The sequence below is a fragment of the Pinus tabuliformis genome, chromosome J, assembly GCF_031772625.1.
Source record: "Pinus tabuliformis cultivar Carrire ecotype Pingquan chromosome J, CPIR1, whole genome shotgun sequence".
Lineage (NCBI taxonomy): Eukaryota > Viridiplantae > Streptophyta > Pinopsida > Pinales > Pinaceae > Pinus > Pinus tabuliformis.
Window position 1 is genome coordinate 257,333,879 of NC_142295.1, and position 14,002 is coordinate 257,347,880.

The following is a 14,002-nucleotide window of genomic DNA, read 5'->3' on the forward strand; positions in this document are numbered from 1 at the left end:
GAGAGATTATAAGAGCAGGTCGATGGGGTTGGAGATAGACACATCAAATTAGAGGGAGTGTGAGTTCTTTGGGCAGATCGATCTATCCCGTGCAATGATTCGGTAGGAATAAGAGCTTGAGCTAGAGAAGCAATAATTGAGGGAGAAACAACAGTGATTTTTGGTGGAGTTCGAGTGTCGAAGAGTGAGAAACAAGAGAGCCGCATTATTTCCTCAGTGAGGTTGTGTAGGGGCAACACAAAAGCTTCAAAGGGCAGTTTGATTCAGCTGAAGAGAAGATTGATTCAGATGTTAATGCTTGGGAAAATTTCCAGGAGGCCAAGCGAGTCATTTCCACAGGCAGAGTTAGGCAAAACAACAAATTTTAGGTAGCTCCACAGGCAATTTCAAGTGCTAGTTCTCAAGAAAATTTCCATGAGGCCAAGTGATTCATTTCCAGAGGTAGACTCAGGCATAATGACTGATTTCGAGCAACTCCACAGGAAGTGCGAGTAGGGCATGTGCAAGCACTGCTCAATGGTTGACACAAGGGAATTTCGAGTAACTCTGATAAGAAAGTTGTTGGATCCAGATCAACTGTGGAGTGAGACAATTTGTCTCACATGTATTTTGGCCAGATTATTTTGTTGGAGGATTTCCAGTCATGCATCCAAATTATTGTACTCATATTTTATTGCTACATAATAAAAAAAATAAACCCTCATCTACTGCACCGGTTTTCCCTTCGCAATTTTTCTATGGACTATTAGTCCAAAAATATTGGTGTCATTTTTATTGTGTGCGCATCTATTTTCTCAGTTCTAGTTTATTTTCTACAGTGTAATTTTATTGTGAAGAATTAGAGTGTGATTTAATAAACTATATAATATTAGAAGAATAAATTTCTGGTTGCTGCAATTTCAAGGAATTTTCACATCTTATCAAAGCTATTTTGATCATTTCGGAGGCTTAGTAGCGAGAGGGAGAAAATTTTTCAGATTCAGAGGGATATCTAAAGCATAATTTTTCAGATCTATGTAGGCCACTAGGAAGTGCAAATTGTAGAGGGTTCGATTTTCAGATCCAGGTTGGAGGAAAATCTGATCATCCTCAGAAATAGAGATTTCCAGGTGTGGATTTGTTGGATAGAGGGTTCCAATGAGCATATTAGTCAGTTTGTAGAGAATATCTAGGTGCAGTTGGTTTGCAACAACAGATCAATGTTGGGTGGAAGAGAAAATCACACAGAGGAAGAGGAATTTCTAGAGTTTCTTCAAGGGTTTCCATATCTAGTTTCCAGGGGGAGATCTGAGATTTCCAGTTGCAGAAATACATAGCAATTTCCAGTACCAGAGAAGGGACATATTGAGGTAGACGATAACAAATATGCACATTCCAAAAGGAGGAGACAATAGTAGAGAGAGGTCGAGCAAGAAAAGGAGGAGATTCTTATTTATTTCCCAGTTTTGAGTTTTCTCAGAGATGGTTGCAACAGGTCTCAAAGATCAGGATAGACTTTGTTATAGGCTATTTTGTCTCATATAATCAATCAACCTCCTAATGGGATCAATCAACATCCTATTCCCCCTTTACATCATCATTGCACAAAGCCCTATGCATGACTCTCTCATTCCCCAGAGTTTCTGCCCTAAACTGCATCATCTGAGCTAGTTTTAGGACCAACGCACCTTGACCTCTTGCTAGACAATGTTCACCTATAGGTTGCTCCACTGTGGTTTGCGTTGATCACCTACAAGTTGCTCCCCTTTGCACCTATGTTGGTTCTAGAAATTCAGGAAAAAGAGAGAGAATCTCGAAGCCTCCATTTCCAGAAGCTTCTAGGATCTGTTGTAACCATTTACCTCAGATAAAACTTTCGAATCCTATCCTATCCTACCTTGGAGTTTCCATCCCTTATCCTTAGATCTCATCCTCCCATCAAGAGTGGATCTCAATCCCAAGATTGGTAAAAGGATAAGAACTCCCAACTTACCTCACTCCTCTATATATTTACAATCTTCCATATGCAAGGGGTTGGATTTTGGAGAGTGATTCTACCCTTATGTTGTTGTTGTGAGAGTTATCCTTTCATGCATTTAGGGTGATTGGAGGTGCACTTTGTGACAAAGGAAGGACAAGTCAACAACTTGGAGGAGCTCTTCTACAAGATCAACACCTATTTATGGTTGTAACTCACTCCATTTATATCAATACAAAGAGTTATTTGTTTTCCTATATGTGATGTCATTATTTCATGTATTTCAATACCATGTTGATCTGTTGAATGAAGTAGATAGATGATGCTACATAGATCTCGTAGTTTCTTGGCTTGTGTTACTGACTGTGCATGTTATGATTTTGGCAATCAGAGTTGGAATTAGAGCAACCAAGCTATAGAAGGAGCAAATCTAGTGACAGATTCCAGGTAGGTTTCATTTTGTTATCTATCTACTTTAAGGAAAACATTGTGTTCCTTGTCTCTATGTTGTCCTATGTTAGCCACCAAACCTAGGGGAGATACTTTTGTCCGCAATCGTAAATCCCGCATAATAGGCTTTACATGGGCTCAAACTTTAGCATCTGGAAGGCTAGGATGTTATTCCTATTGGATGAGCATGACTTGAAAGAGTTCATGACATGAATTGTAGTTGTACCAACAAACCCTATCAAGTTCCAAAAGTATAGGAAGGATATGGCCAAAGCAAAGAGGATGGTCTTGGATGGACTCTGAGATCATGTTGTTCCACATATTGTAGAGAAAGCAACAACAAAAGACATGTGGGATGTCATCGTGAAGCTATACTAGGATCCATTAGAGAATCATAAAATGGTTCTCAAGGAGAAGTTAAGGACCACAAAGATGATAAAGGGTGAAGGCACAACTTTGTACCTCACCAGAATTTGAGATGTTCGAGATGAGCTAGCAGTTGTAAGGGAGAAACTAGATGACAATGAATTTGTGCGAATAACACTAAATGGGTTTACCAACGAGTGGGCCACGTTCATTCAGGGAATTACCGGATGAGAAAAAATGCCTAATTGGGAACACCTATGGAGTGATTTCACACAAGAGGATATAAGGCTCAGCCTTGTCAAGTGTACTACCAACAACAATAGCAAAGGGCCGAAGGTTGAGAAGGAGGAGGCAAATGTAGCCCTTGCTAGTAAGGGAAAGGCAAAGAAGGGTCTCAATCAGGGACAAAGCTCAAGGGGGGAGAGAAGAAGAAGAAGGATCTATCGAAGATCAAATGCTTCAAGTGTGGTGAGTTTGGTCACTACAACACTCAATTTCCCAAGAAAAAGAAGGACAAGAAGGGGGAGAAATGAACAATAGATTCAACAAACATGGATGAGTTCACCTCCAGGTTGGAGGAGTTTGCATTAGTAGTAGTTATACCTCCAGATGAAGGTGGAGCCTAGTACTTCAGAGTTGCAGGATTGGGCATTGTCCAAGGAGGAAAACATCAAACAAATGTTTCCTCATGGACCATTACCTTGGAGATGGGGGGTCACATAGTTTTCAGTAGTAAGATAATCAGTGTCAATAGGCACAATCAAATCTTGAGGTACAATTACAAAGATTAGTTGCAGTGAGTTACTAGAGGGGCGCAAAAACAATTAGGGGGTATTCAGTTACTCAATAGATAGTGCAAATACTAGTTGCAATTAGAGACTCAAGGGACAGTTGTAGAGCTAGTATAGGGACATAGTGGATCAATTAATCATGACTTAGTTGCAGTAGCAACAACAACATGAAATCAGATGCATTGCAGAGTAGAGTTGGCAACAATGCAAGGTGGCACAGTGTAGTGTCAGCAAAAACGCAATTGTAGGATGGTTCAACTACAGAGTTAGCAGATGAATCAGAGTATGCACAATAGGTTGATGGATAGTGATAGGTTGTTATGGGTGTCAAACATCAACAACTTGAGGGAAGATGTTGTTAGAGAGAACACCTTCCTCACTAAGAGGGAATGTTAGTTTTTGTAGCATCAAACATGTGTTCTAGTCTCGTTTTGTGTTAGAGAGGCTAAGAACACAAGATCTCCAAAACCCTAAAAAGGTTTCATGGGATAAGCTTGCGAAATGCCTTAATTAAATTAATTAACCATCATTAAAAATTTTCCTAAGTCTAACTTAGGAAAACTGGTTAATTAATAGGAATTAATTAAGGAAAGTTGAGAAAGCTCTAGAAACTCACACAGATTGAGTTTGAGATGATTTTAGTTGTTGATAATGTTTTAATCATGGTCGTTGGTGATCCAATGAGAGATTATAAGAGCAGGTTGATAGGGTTGGAGATAGACACATCAAATTAGAGGGAGAGTGAGTTCCTTGGGCTAATCAAGCTATCCATTGCAGTGATTCGGTAGGAAGAAGAGCTCGAGCCAGAGAAACAATAATTGAGGGAGAGAGAATAGTGATTTCCATTGGGGTTCCAGTGCCGGAGAGTCAGCGACAGGAGGGCACCATTATTTCCTTGGTGAGGCTGTGCAAGGGAAACGTAGAAGCTTCAGAGGGTAGTTCGATTCCGTTGAAGAGAATAAAGATTCAGGTGCTAGTGCCTGAGAAAATTTCAAGGAGGCCAAACGAGTCATTTCTAGAGGCTAGAGTTAGGAAAAACGACAGATTCCAAGTAGCTCCATAGGTAGTGCGAGTAGGGCCTACGCAAGCACTGCGCAGAGGCTGACACAAGGGCATTTCGAGTAGCTCTGCTAAGCTAGTTGTTGGAGTCGGATCAATTGTGGAGTGACACAATTTGTCTCACATATTTTGGCTAGATTATTTTGCTGGAGGATTGCCAGTGAGGCATCCAGATTATTGTACTCATATTTTATTGCTGCATAATAACAAAAATAAACCCTCATCTGCTACACCAGTTTTCCCTTCAGGGTGTTTCCGGGGGCTATTAGTCCAAAAATATTGGTGTCATTTTTATTTTGTGTGTGCATCTATTTTCTCAGTTCCAATTTATTTTCTACAACGTAATTTTATTGTGAAGAATCACAATGTGATTTATTTGTTATTTTTCGTAACAAATAAAATGCATAATTAATCAGTTAGAAGAATAAATTTCCAGTTGCTGCAATTTCAAGGAATTTTCATACACACAACCTTCAGGGTATCGAGATGTTGACTTGTAAAGAGATTGAATATTAACTATATTGTGTCGGGCTTTCAATGGTCGAGTATTAGGAGGTTGAGTCACCATCTATTAGGTTTCCTCCCGAAGTTGTTAGACCATGATAAGGTCTAACATGTCATGCCAAGTGGTAGGTCAATGTGGCATGAAGGCACATCTTAGCTGTTGTGACATGTTGGTGTGGTGAATGATGCCATGAGATGTTGTGGCCTAGAATAACATGGATTAGAGTGTGAATATTGTTGAGGTGGTAGTTGCTGTGGTATGGTTTAGGACATGGCCCTATGAGATGGTGACATGTGGACAAGCACTGTCACATGTTTGCAATATGGCATGGAATGGACACTAACATGACACTTGGAAGACAAATTTTCAAATGGGCATAATTTTGTGTCTAGAGCTCAGATTGAGATGAAATTAATATTATTGGAAAGCTGCCAATGAATAGAAGATGATGGTCGCCATAGAAATGAGTTTTAAGGTGGTTGAAGGAACCAAAAATATGACAACCCTATCTCCCTAAGTTAACCTTGGAGGTCAGGTTTGGACACCACACATCCTTAATCAAGCTTTAAGGGGTTGGGTATTTTACAACAATAATGCCAATGAGTTTCATGACTACTATAAGGGTAAGATTAGAAGTGAAGGAGGAAAAACCAGTGAAAAAGAGGTTTTGGAAGAACAACACCCACAGGAGAAACAAAGCAATAATCCACACCAAAATCTTAAAAGAGTAAGATCCCGTGGGAGGGGAAGGCTCAAATTTTGAGTATTGACCAAGATTTTAAACATAGGGAGATGGTTTAGCGTTTTGTACTTGTCTAGTTTTTAGAATCCCTTGTAAGAGTAATTCTATTGATATTAATGAGGACTAGAGGGTGACAGTCCTAATCAAACCACACCCTAGAATTACAAAGGGTTAAATTCTTAAAGTATTGGGGGACATAATACCAACAAAGATCAAGGATAAAATTAGATAGAAAGAAAATGTGCTACGACTCAAAGAAAAGGGAATGATTGGGGTTTGGGATATGGAAGTAGCAAGGTGCTCTTTCCATAAACCACCCTTGTTGCGGAGGAAACTCAAATTCTTGTTAGACCTAACCCTTGATAGATGACCAAAGCAAAACTAGATGGAAACCTAAGCTGGGTAAACATGAAGAAATATACTAACTAGGGTTAATGAAAATAACCTCTAGTTACACATGGTAAGCCGAATTCTCCCGGTCCTAGGACAAATTAGTGCTATAGCCTTCGTTGCAAAGTTTGCCTATCCAATACTAACACTAGTTATGAGATCCTATCACAATGGTAAACTAAACCATTACTCAACCCTCATCATTCCCACAAGCACCATCCAAATTACCCATTTCAATCATTAAAATCCATCCTAAACTAGTACATTCTACACACTAACCAAAGGAATTACATGATGTGATTAATCATAACACCTCCAAACCACTTGAGAGAGGTCATCTATCTTGCATTCAACAACCGATTCAAATAATTGTTAAAATATTTAATAAATATAAAAAATCAATCAATATTTTTTTTTTCTCAAGAAAACTTTACCTTACTCAATAAAAATAAATTTATAGATTTATCATGTCACTAAATGATAGATTTGGGATTTCATTTACTCTATCCGCTGCAACACCCCGCTACCGTGTCCTGTAGAAATAAAATAAAAATATACTCAATTGGATTGACCACTTCGAAGTGAGTGAGTGGTGCACGGCCATGGCACTCTCCGCCTCGGCCACGGCCTCGTATACCAGGGGAAGAAGATTAGCCTTCAAAGAAACTTCATGCCTATCATCATTTAAAGGATCAGGATTTCTTTTTAACAAATGCTGGTTCCCACAGACGCGCTTTCCTCGGCGACTCGGGTTTGCTCGTTGTAATACAAGCAATGGAACAGCTCTTTCTCCCCCCGACTTTGAGAAAAACGAGTATGGGCGCCAATATTTTCCTCTCGCCGCAGTTGTGGGACAGGTTTGCACGCTCTCCTTCACCTTATCCTGCCACAAGAATCCAGCATTCCTCGCCTCATGACTATAAAAGAGGCATAGATATTTGATTCTGCTCTTCAACAACGCAGATAATATAGTCGCGACCGACTTGAGAAATCTGAAATATTTAAGGGCCCCTTAGATAAAGAAATCCAATTCATTCAAATGATCATGCTTAAACGAGTTTGGTTGTCACGCTATATTAATGTAATAGCTCAATTGTTACCTATTTAGTAAAAAATTTATGTAGGTACTCTTATTTTATGTAGTGAGTAAATTTTGTTGAATTGAACATATGTAGATACAAATAATTTTGTTTTAATTTCAATGCATGCCAATTACTGGAATTGGAAATCAGTATTTTATCCTAGAGCATCCTCTTCTCGCTAGCTCTGGCACTAACATTGCTTAGGCGTGCCTGTTTGTCTTGTGGCCCTCCTCGTAATTGCTATTTGTGTGACACCTTATTCTAAATGGCAGGTGCCTGGTTGATGACTTAGTTCCATATTAATATCAATGTGACTATACGACTTAGAAAATATGTGAGACAACCTAAGTCGGGTGACATGGGGACAGAGTTGTCTGACACGAGATATGTAGAATTCTGCTAGGTGACACATGGACACATATATAGATTTAAGATGTAATTTTTTTTGAATATTTAGAAAGTAAAACTACCTATCAAAATATATAAGAATACAACATAGATCCTAGATATAGAATCATGAATGGAGTTTTTTCATTTGATTTCATCGAAACCTATTACATAAGATGATGGATGAGAGTGCCAATGGAAAATACAAGACATAGTAGCTCATATCTCGTCCTCCTAGATCTCATAATCAAAATCATTAGTATCACCACTACTAACACTGCCACTACCATTATTCTCTCTACCCTCTTCCTCTAACATGTCGAATCCAAGTGTTACATTTGTTTGTGTGACAGATGAATCCTCAAGAGGATCACCATCATTAAAAGCAATTGACTCTAGAACCAAGGCTTTGAGATCTAAGTATTAATACTTTGAAAATAATTGGCCAATGCCAATGCACAGGACATTAACCATTTGCCAACAACGGGACACAGGTGAGTTGGGTGTTAGACATACATGGGACATGTGTCATGCGAGTGTCTAATATTTAGGTCCCAGGTGTCCAACATGGGGACATGAGACTTGTTCTAAAAGGAGAGTGTCTTGTTTTAGAGAAGACAACCTACTAGTGTTAGGAAAGTAGATAAGATCTATACATGTGTAATCAATTCCTATTTGGAGTGTCTTGAATAGAGTACAGATATATTTTGAGATTTCATGGGTTTCTTGTATATCCTTAGTTTACTTGTTCTAATAGGGATCCCTCACTCATAATCATAAATATGTGATGAACTTCATAAGAACATTAGAAGATAATACAATTATCACTTTTGAGTTTTTAGGGTATCTTGTTTATTGGTTCTACTATAACTCTCTCTATCTTTCTTGTCGCTTGTTGTGACCTTATAATCAACCCTTCAATAGAGAGAACTCTAACCAACATGGGCCATACAAATTATACTTTGAGTCTTGCATAAAATCTTGTTAACAAGTTTTTGGGTTTCTTTCTATTGGCCTTTTCGATCATTTAGTTTTTTTCATTTAGCACTAGCTAAAAAACATTATGCCTTCAAGAAGAAATAAACAAATGCCCAAGGTCCAATTACATTACATAATGTGTTTGCTAAACAACAAGAGGATTCATACTCCTAAAGAGGATCATACTAGCTATGAATAAAAGGTAGGTTGAATAGCATTATATGATTAATACCCAATTAGTTTGAAAATAACCCAAATTCATCACTTGGTTGAATGGAGTATAACTCCACTTGTGATTCTTCCTTATGTAGTCATAGGGGTTTGCTTTGTTAACGATCAATGCCTATTTTATATATTGGTTTCCATGTGAACATTTCCATGTCAAAAGTGTCACATTAGAATCACCATGTTAAGTTTAAGAGCCCTTAGAAAATTATGACTAGATCTAAGGCATAGAATGTTGAAATAAGATATGCATATAATTTGCATGAATCATAGTGGGATAAAATTCGATAGATGGAAACTAGTCACAGGCACATGTACAATGGTTAGCCAAAACTAGATCAAATTAAATTGTTGGTACCTAACCATAACATTGTTATCGTTGAGAAATCCAACGTGAGGCAGTGATACAATTTCTCTTAATATGACATTATCTTGTGATCATTTTCATTATTATTATTTGTTCTTTTAGAATTATCTTTTCTTATCATCAAGATTAATGCCAAGCAACAAATAGAAGAGAACACAAGATGTAGGCACATTGCCAGGGCAAAACCCCTCTTTAGGGGAAAACCCAGTCAAAATTCTTCTTTCAGTAGATTTAATATGAGATGACCAAGACCCTTACAACTTAGACTCGAGACTACCTCCATCAAGTCATCCTTGCTTGTTCTTCCTTTTCACTGTGTTTGCATTCCAGAAACCATGTCACTATGTTAGCATTGAATCCTTGACACTGTGATGCACCGAGACCTCATAATAGCACCAAGTTCTCATCACTGTAATAACACCGAGATCTTATCACTGAGACCTCATTACTGTAGTTGCACCGTGACCCTTTCTCTGTAGTAGTATAGAGACCTTTTCACTGAGGTAGCATCAAACTGTAATAACAACGAAACTGTGAGATCTCCAATCCCTTCTCGTTGTGGTATCTCCGAACTGTGGTAACACCGAATCTGTAGCAGCACCAAACTGTGGTTATCATATCACCGAACTGTAGTCTCTGTACCCTATCTGAGCTCTTGTAAAGACACCGAAAATTTGTCTTTGAAATGCCTTGTCCGAACTCTGTTATAGCACCGAAACTGTCACTGTAATAGCCCGAAACTTCCTCTCTGAGATGGCACCGAAACTTCCCTTCTGAGATCCGAACTTCTGTGATTGTCACCGAAACATCCTTTCTGAAATTCACCGAAATTATCTTACTGTGTTCACCGAAACCTTCTCTGAGATGCGAGCTTCTGTTCTGTGTTTTTATGTGAAGTCCTAGGCTTGTATATATAGTGGTTCGACCATCATAAATGAGCCGACATGACTTCATGAAAGGTTGTGTCTTTATTTAAGATCAGGCTGACATGATTTCACTTGAATGAAGTTGACATGATGATGATCTATTTGAAGCCGACAGGAGGAGACTTGATGGAGGAGTCTTTGACCAATAAACAAATTGACTTTGACCCAAATAAATAATCCTAAAGCCTACAATGGAGGCTTGACCTATGAAAATTGACCCAAGCATGAAACCCATGCTTTAACAAGTCAATTTAATAATAATAAAAATTCTTTTTGCTTTTCTTTTGACAAATATTATATTTTGACCCAAGTACAATTTATGAAGATCGAACCTAGTTACATTCTTCAACACTCCCTCTTAACTAGGGAGGTATTCATATTTACATATAACCAAAGAGGTACATGGAAGATCTCAAAGCACATCATCTACGAAGAAGTTTAGGCATCGCAATGCCATGGACTAGATTCTTGATCAGGGCAATCTATCCATTGGTCTCTCAACAATTTAGGCACCGCAATGCCACGAACTAGATTCCTGACCAGGGCAATCTATCCGGGTGGGACTAAGATGGACTCAAGCTTTCAGCCTCTCTAGGTACCATCAGGCTTACTTGCTAACCATCAACCCAGAGATCCAGGTGCGTGTCAGAGCTCAATGACCAACGCCACCTTTCCAACTTTGGGACCTAGACATCAACACAAAGTGCTGACCAAATGTCCTCCCAGGCAATGCTTCACTCACAAAGCCTCATCACCCCTTGATCTAGTAGATCAAGGACAACAAATCTTTCTCGATCAAACTGATCGGTAACCAGCATGCTATAAAAAACCTTCGAGAGATTTACCTGTACAAACACAACCCCAATCAATAATATACTTTCACATGTACATAATCAAATACAAACCTTCGGGGTCTTCTAGACAACAAATGTTGCTTCTCAACACAATAGGACTATCAACCAAATCTTTGACAGAAGATTCCTCAATCATATACTTTCCTTTCCTACTTCACATGCAGCAACATATCCTTCAAAATTCATTCTCCAATCACAGCTATGCTCTCCCTCTCAACCAGGGAGATTTCCTCTATCTAAGCTCCCTCTTAACTTCAGGGAGATTTCTTTTATTCAGGCTCCCTCTTAACCTAGGGAGATCAACTTCTTCTTTTCATCATTGAAGAATCTTTCGTGGCTTCCAACCATCTCATCAAAGTTATTACCATCACTATTCACATCACGCTTATCACTTCAACTTTATTTTATGAACATCTTCACCATCTTAAAGATTGTGTTCTTGTACAACTTAGATAACAAGTACAACTAAATTTATAGAATCATGAAGTTAGTCATATAAGGATCACAAAAGCATTAGAATTTACAAACATAATCAACAAGAGACTATACTTCAACTTCTTGCCCAGGTTTTGTTACAAACCCTAAATCACATCCACAACTCATCAAGATATCAAGCTCATTATATCTAGGGTTTCAATATTCTTTCAATGACATGACAAGTTCTTTCATATAGCAAACCCTAGAAACAAATCAGATCAATGAATCTAACACCTTTCAGAATTCATAGGTTAGACTACCTACTAGGATTTCATGTAAACCCTAGATTTTATACATGAGCTCCAACAATCAAAACCGATCATAGCTTAATCAACAACATAACTAGCTTCTACTAGGGTTTGATGTTCACCCTAGATTTTTCATTTTCACAATCTCAACAATCACTATATAGATTCATAGATTCTAGATTGTCATATCACATGTTATGAACTAGCTCACAAAAAGATAGAAAAGATAGATCGACGACTTCAAAATCAGCCTCTTCGAGGGAGCAACCTCCTTTATATTACACAAATGAACTATTCTTGGATGATACAACTGATTAAACCCCCTTTCTATATATAGGAGTCTAAGGGGTCACAATATAATCAAAGCCGACATAACAATAATAATATAAGGGCACAACAATAACAATAGTGGGTTTCTATGGGGCACATTAATAACAATATGGGGACAATAGGGGCACAATAATAACAATAAGGGCTACAATGACAATAGTAATGGGGGAATCACTAGTATTATAGGGACCTAACATGCCCCTCTCCTTCAAAAAAGTGTTGTCCTTAACACTTGAGTAGTTCTGGATGCTTCTGTATAAAATTCTCATTCTCCCATGTGGAATCTTCAGTGGGTAAGTTCTTCTACTTGATGAGATACTTCGAAATTGATTGATTTCGTAGCTATCGAGTTCTTGCTTCTGTGACTGCTTCAGGTTCCAATATGATTTTGCCTTCCTCGTCAAGTTTTGGCAATATTGTTTGAACTGGGAGTTTGTCACCTATAATCTTCTTTAAACATGAAACATGGAAAACTGGGTGCACTCGGGAAGCTGTAGGAAGCTCCAATTTGTATGCCATAGTACCAATCTTTTGCAACACCTTGTATGGACCATAATACTTTGGTGATAATTTATTATCTTTCTTAGCTTGCTTGAGGGACATTTGTTTATATGGTTGTAGCCATAGGAATAACCAGTCACCTACATCAAAATTTCTTTCGCTGCGATGTTGATCTGCCTATTGTTTCATTCTATTTTGCGCCAAAGTGAGGTTATCCTTTAAGAGTTGGAGAACTTGTTGTTGATGCTCGATGTGATCTTCCACTGCTTGAACCTTGGAATTTTCTCTTAAATATGATGTGATGGATGGTGGATGATATCCATAAAGTGCCATAAATGGGGTCATTTTTGCTGCAGTATGGAAGGAAGTGTTATACCACCATTCAGCTAGAGGCAACCATTTGACCCATTGTGTTTGTTTATCAAAGACAAAGCAACGAAGGTATCCTTCCAAACATTTGTTTACTACCTTAGTTTGCCCATCAGATTGAGGATGATAAGATGAGCTATGAGCTAACTGAGTACCGAGACACAAAAATAATTCTGTCCAAAAATTTCCAGTGAAAATAGGATCTATGTCGCTTACAATAATCTTTGGGTTTCCATGTAGCTTTTGAATTGTTTCCATAAATGCAGTAGAAATTGTACTAGCTTTAAATGGATGAGATAATGCACAAAAGTGTGCATACTTGGTAAGTCTGTCAACTACCACCATGATGACACTCTTTCCTTCGGACTTGGGTAAACTTGTGATAAAATCCATTGAAACCTTGTCCCAATGTTGTCTTGGAATGGATAAAGGTTGTAATAGACCTGGGGTCTTAATTGTTTCAACTTTATTTTGGGGTCTTAATTGTTTCAACTTTATTTTGTTGGCAAACCAAACATTCTGCCACAAACTTTTGAATATCTGATTTAAGGCCATCCTGTGAAAATTCCTTCTTAACCCTGTGGTAAGTTCTTAAAAATCCTCAGTGCCCTCCTAAGGGAGAAGTGTGAAATTCCATAAGAATCTTTTGTTTGAGTTGGGAATTCTTACATAGGTATAAACGATCTTTGTACCATAACGAATTATTTTTCCAGCTAAATGTATCAGATGCACTGGGATCTTGTTGTAACTTTTGAATGAGTGCCCACACTTCTTCGTCATTCTTCCATTCATCCCTTGCTTCGTTTATCCAATTTGATTGGATAATAGAAATGGTGCAAAGCAATGTTTCCACATCCTCATCCTTTCTTGAGAGTGCATCTGCCACAACATTTTGCTTCCCTTTTTTGTAGATGATTTCAAAGTCATAACCCAACATCTTTGTGACCCATTTTTGCTGCTCTTCTGAAGATAATCTTTGTTCGAAAAAGTATATAAGA

General features: G+C 38.2%; 1 protein-coding gene across 2 annotated transcripts in view; it reads left to right on the forward strand.

Annotated features, from left to right (window-relative positions):
- Positions 1-6,759: 6,759 nt before the first annotated feature.
- ALB1 (ALBINA 1) overlaps positions 6,760-14,002 on the forward strand; it is a 309,920-nt gene continuing 302,677 nt past the window's right edge. Inside the window, exon 1 of one of the 2 annotated variants that reach the window (XM_089377590.1) lies at positions 6,760-7,117. In XM_089377590.1, coding sequence (XP_089233716.1) covers positions 6,863-7,117 — 255 coding nt within the window. In that variant the 5' untranslated portion in view covers positions 6,760-6,862. The remainder of the gene's footprint in view (positions 7,118-14,002) is intronic. The other variant, XM_089377589.1, reaches the window with a different exon arrangement.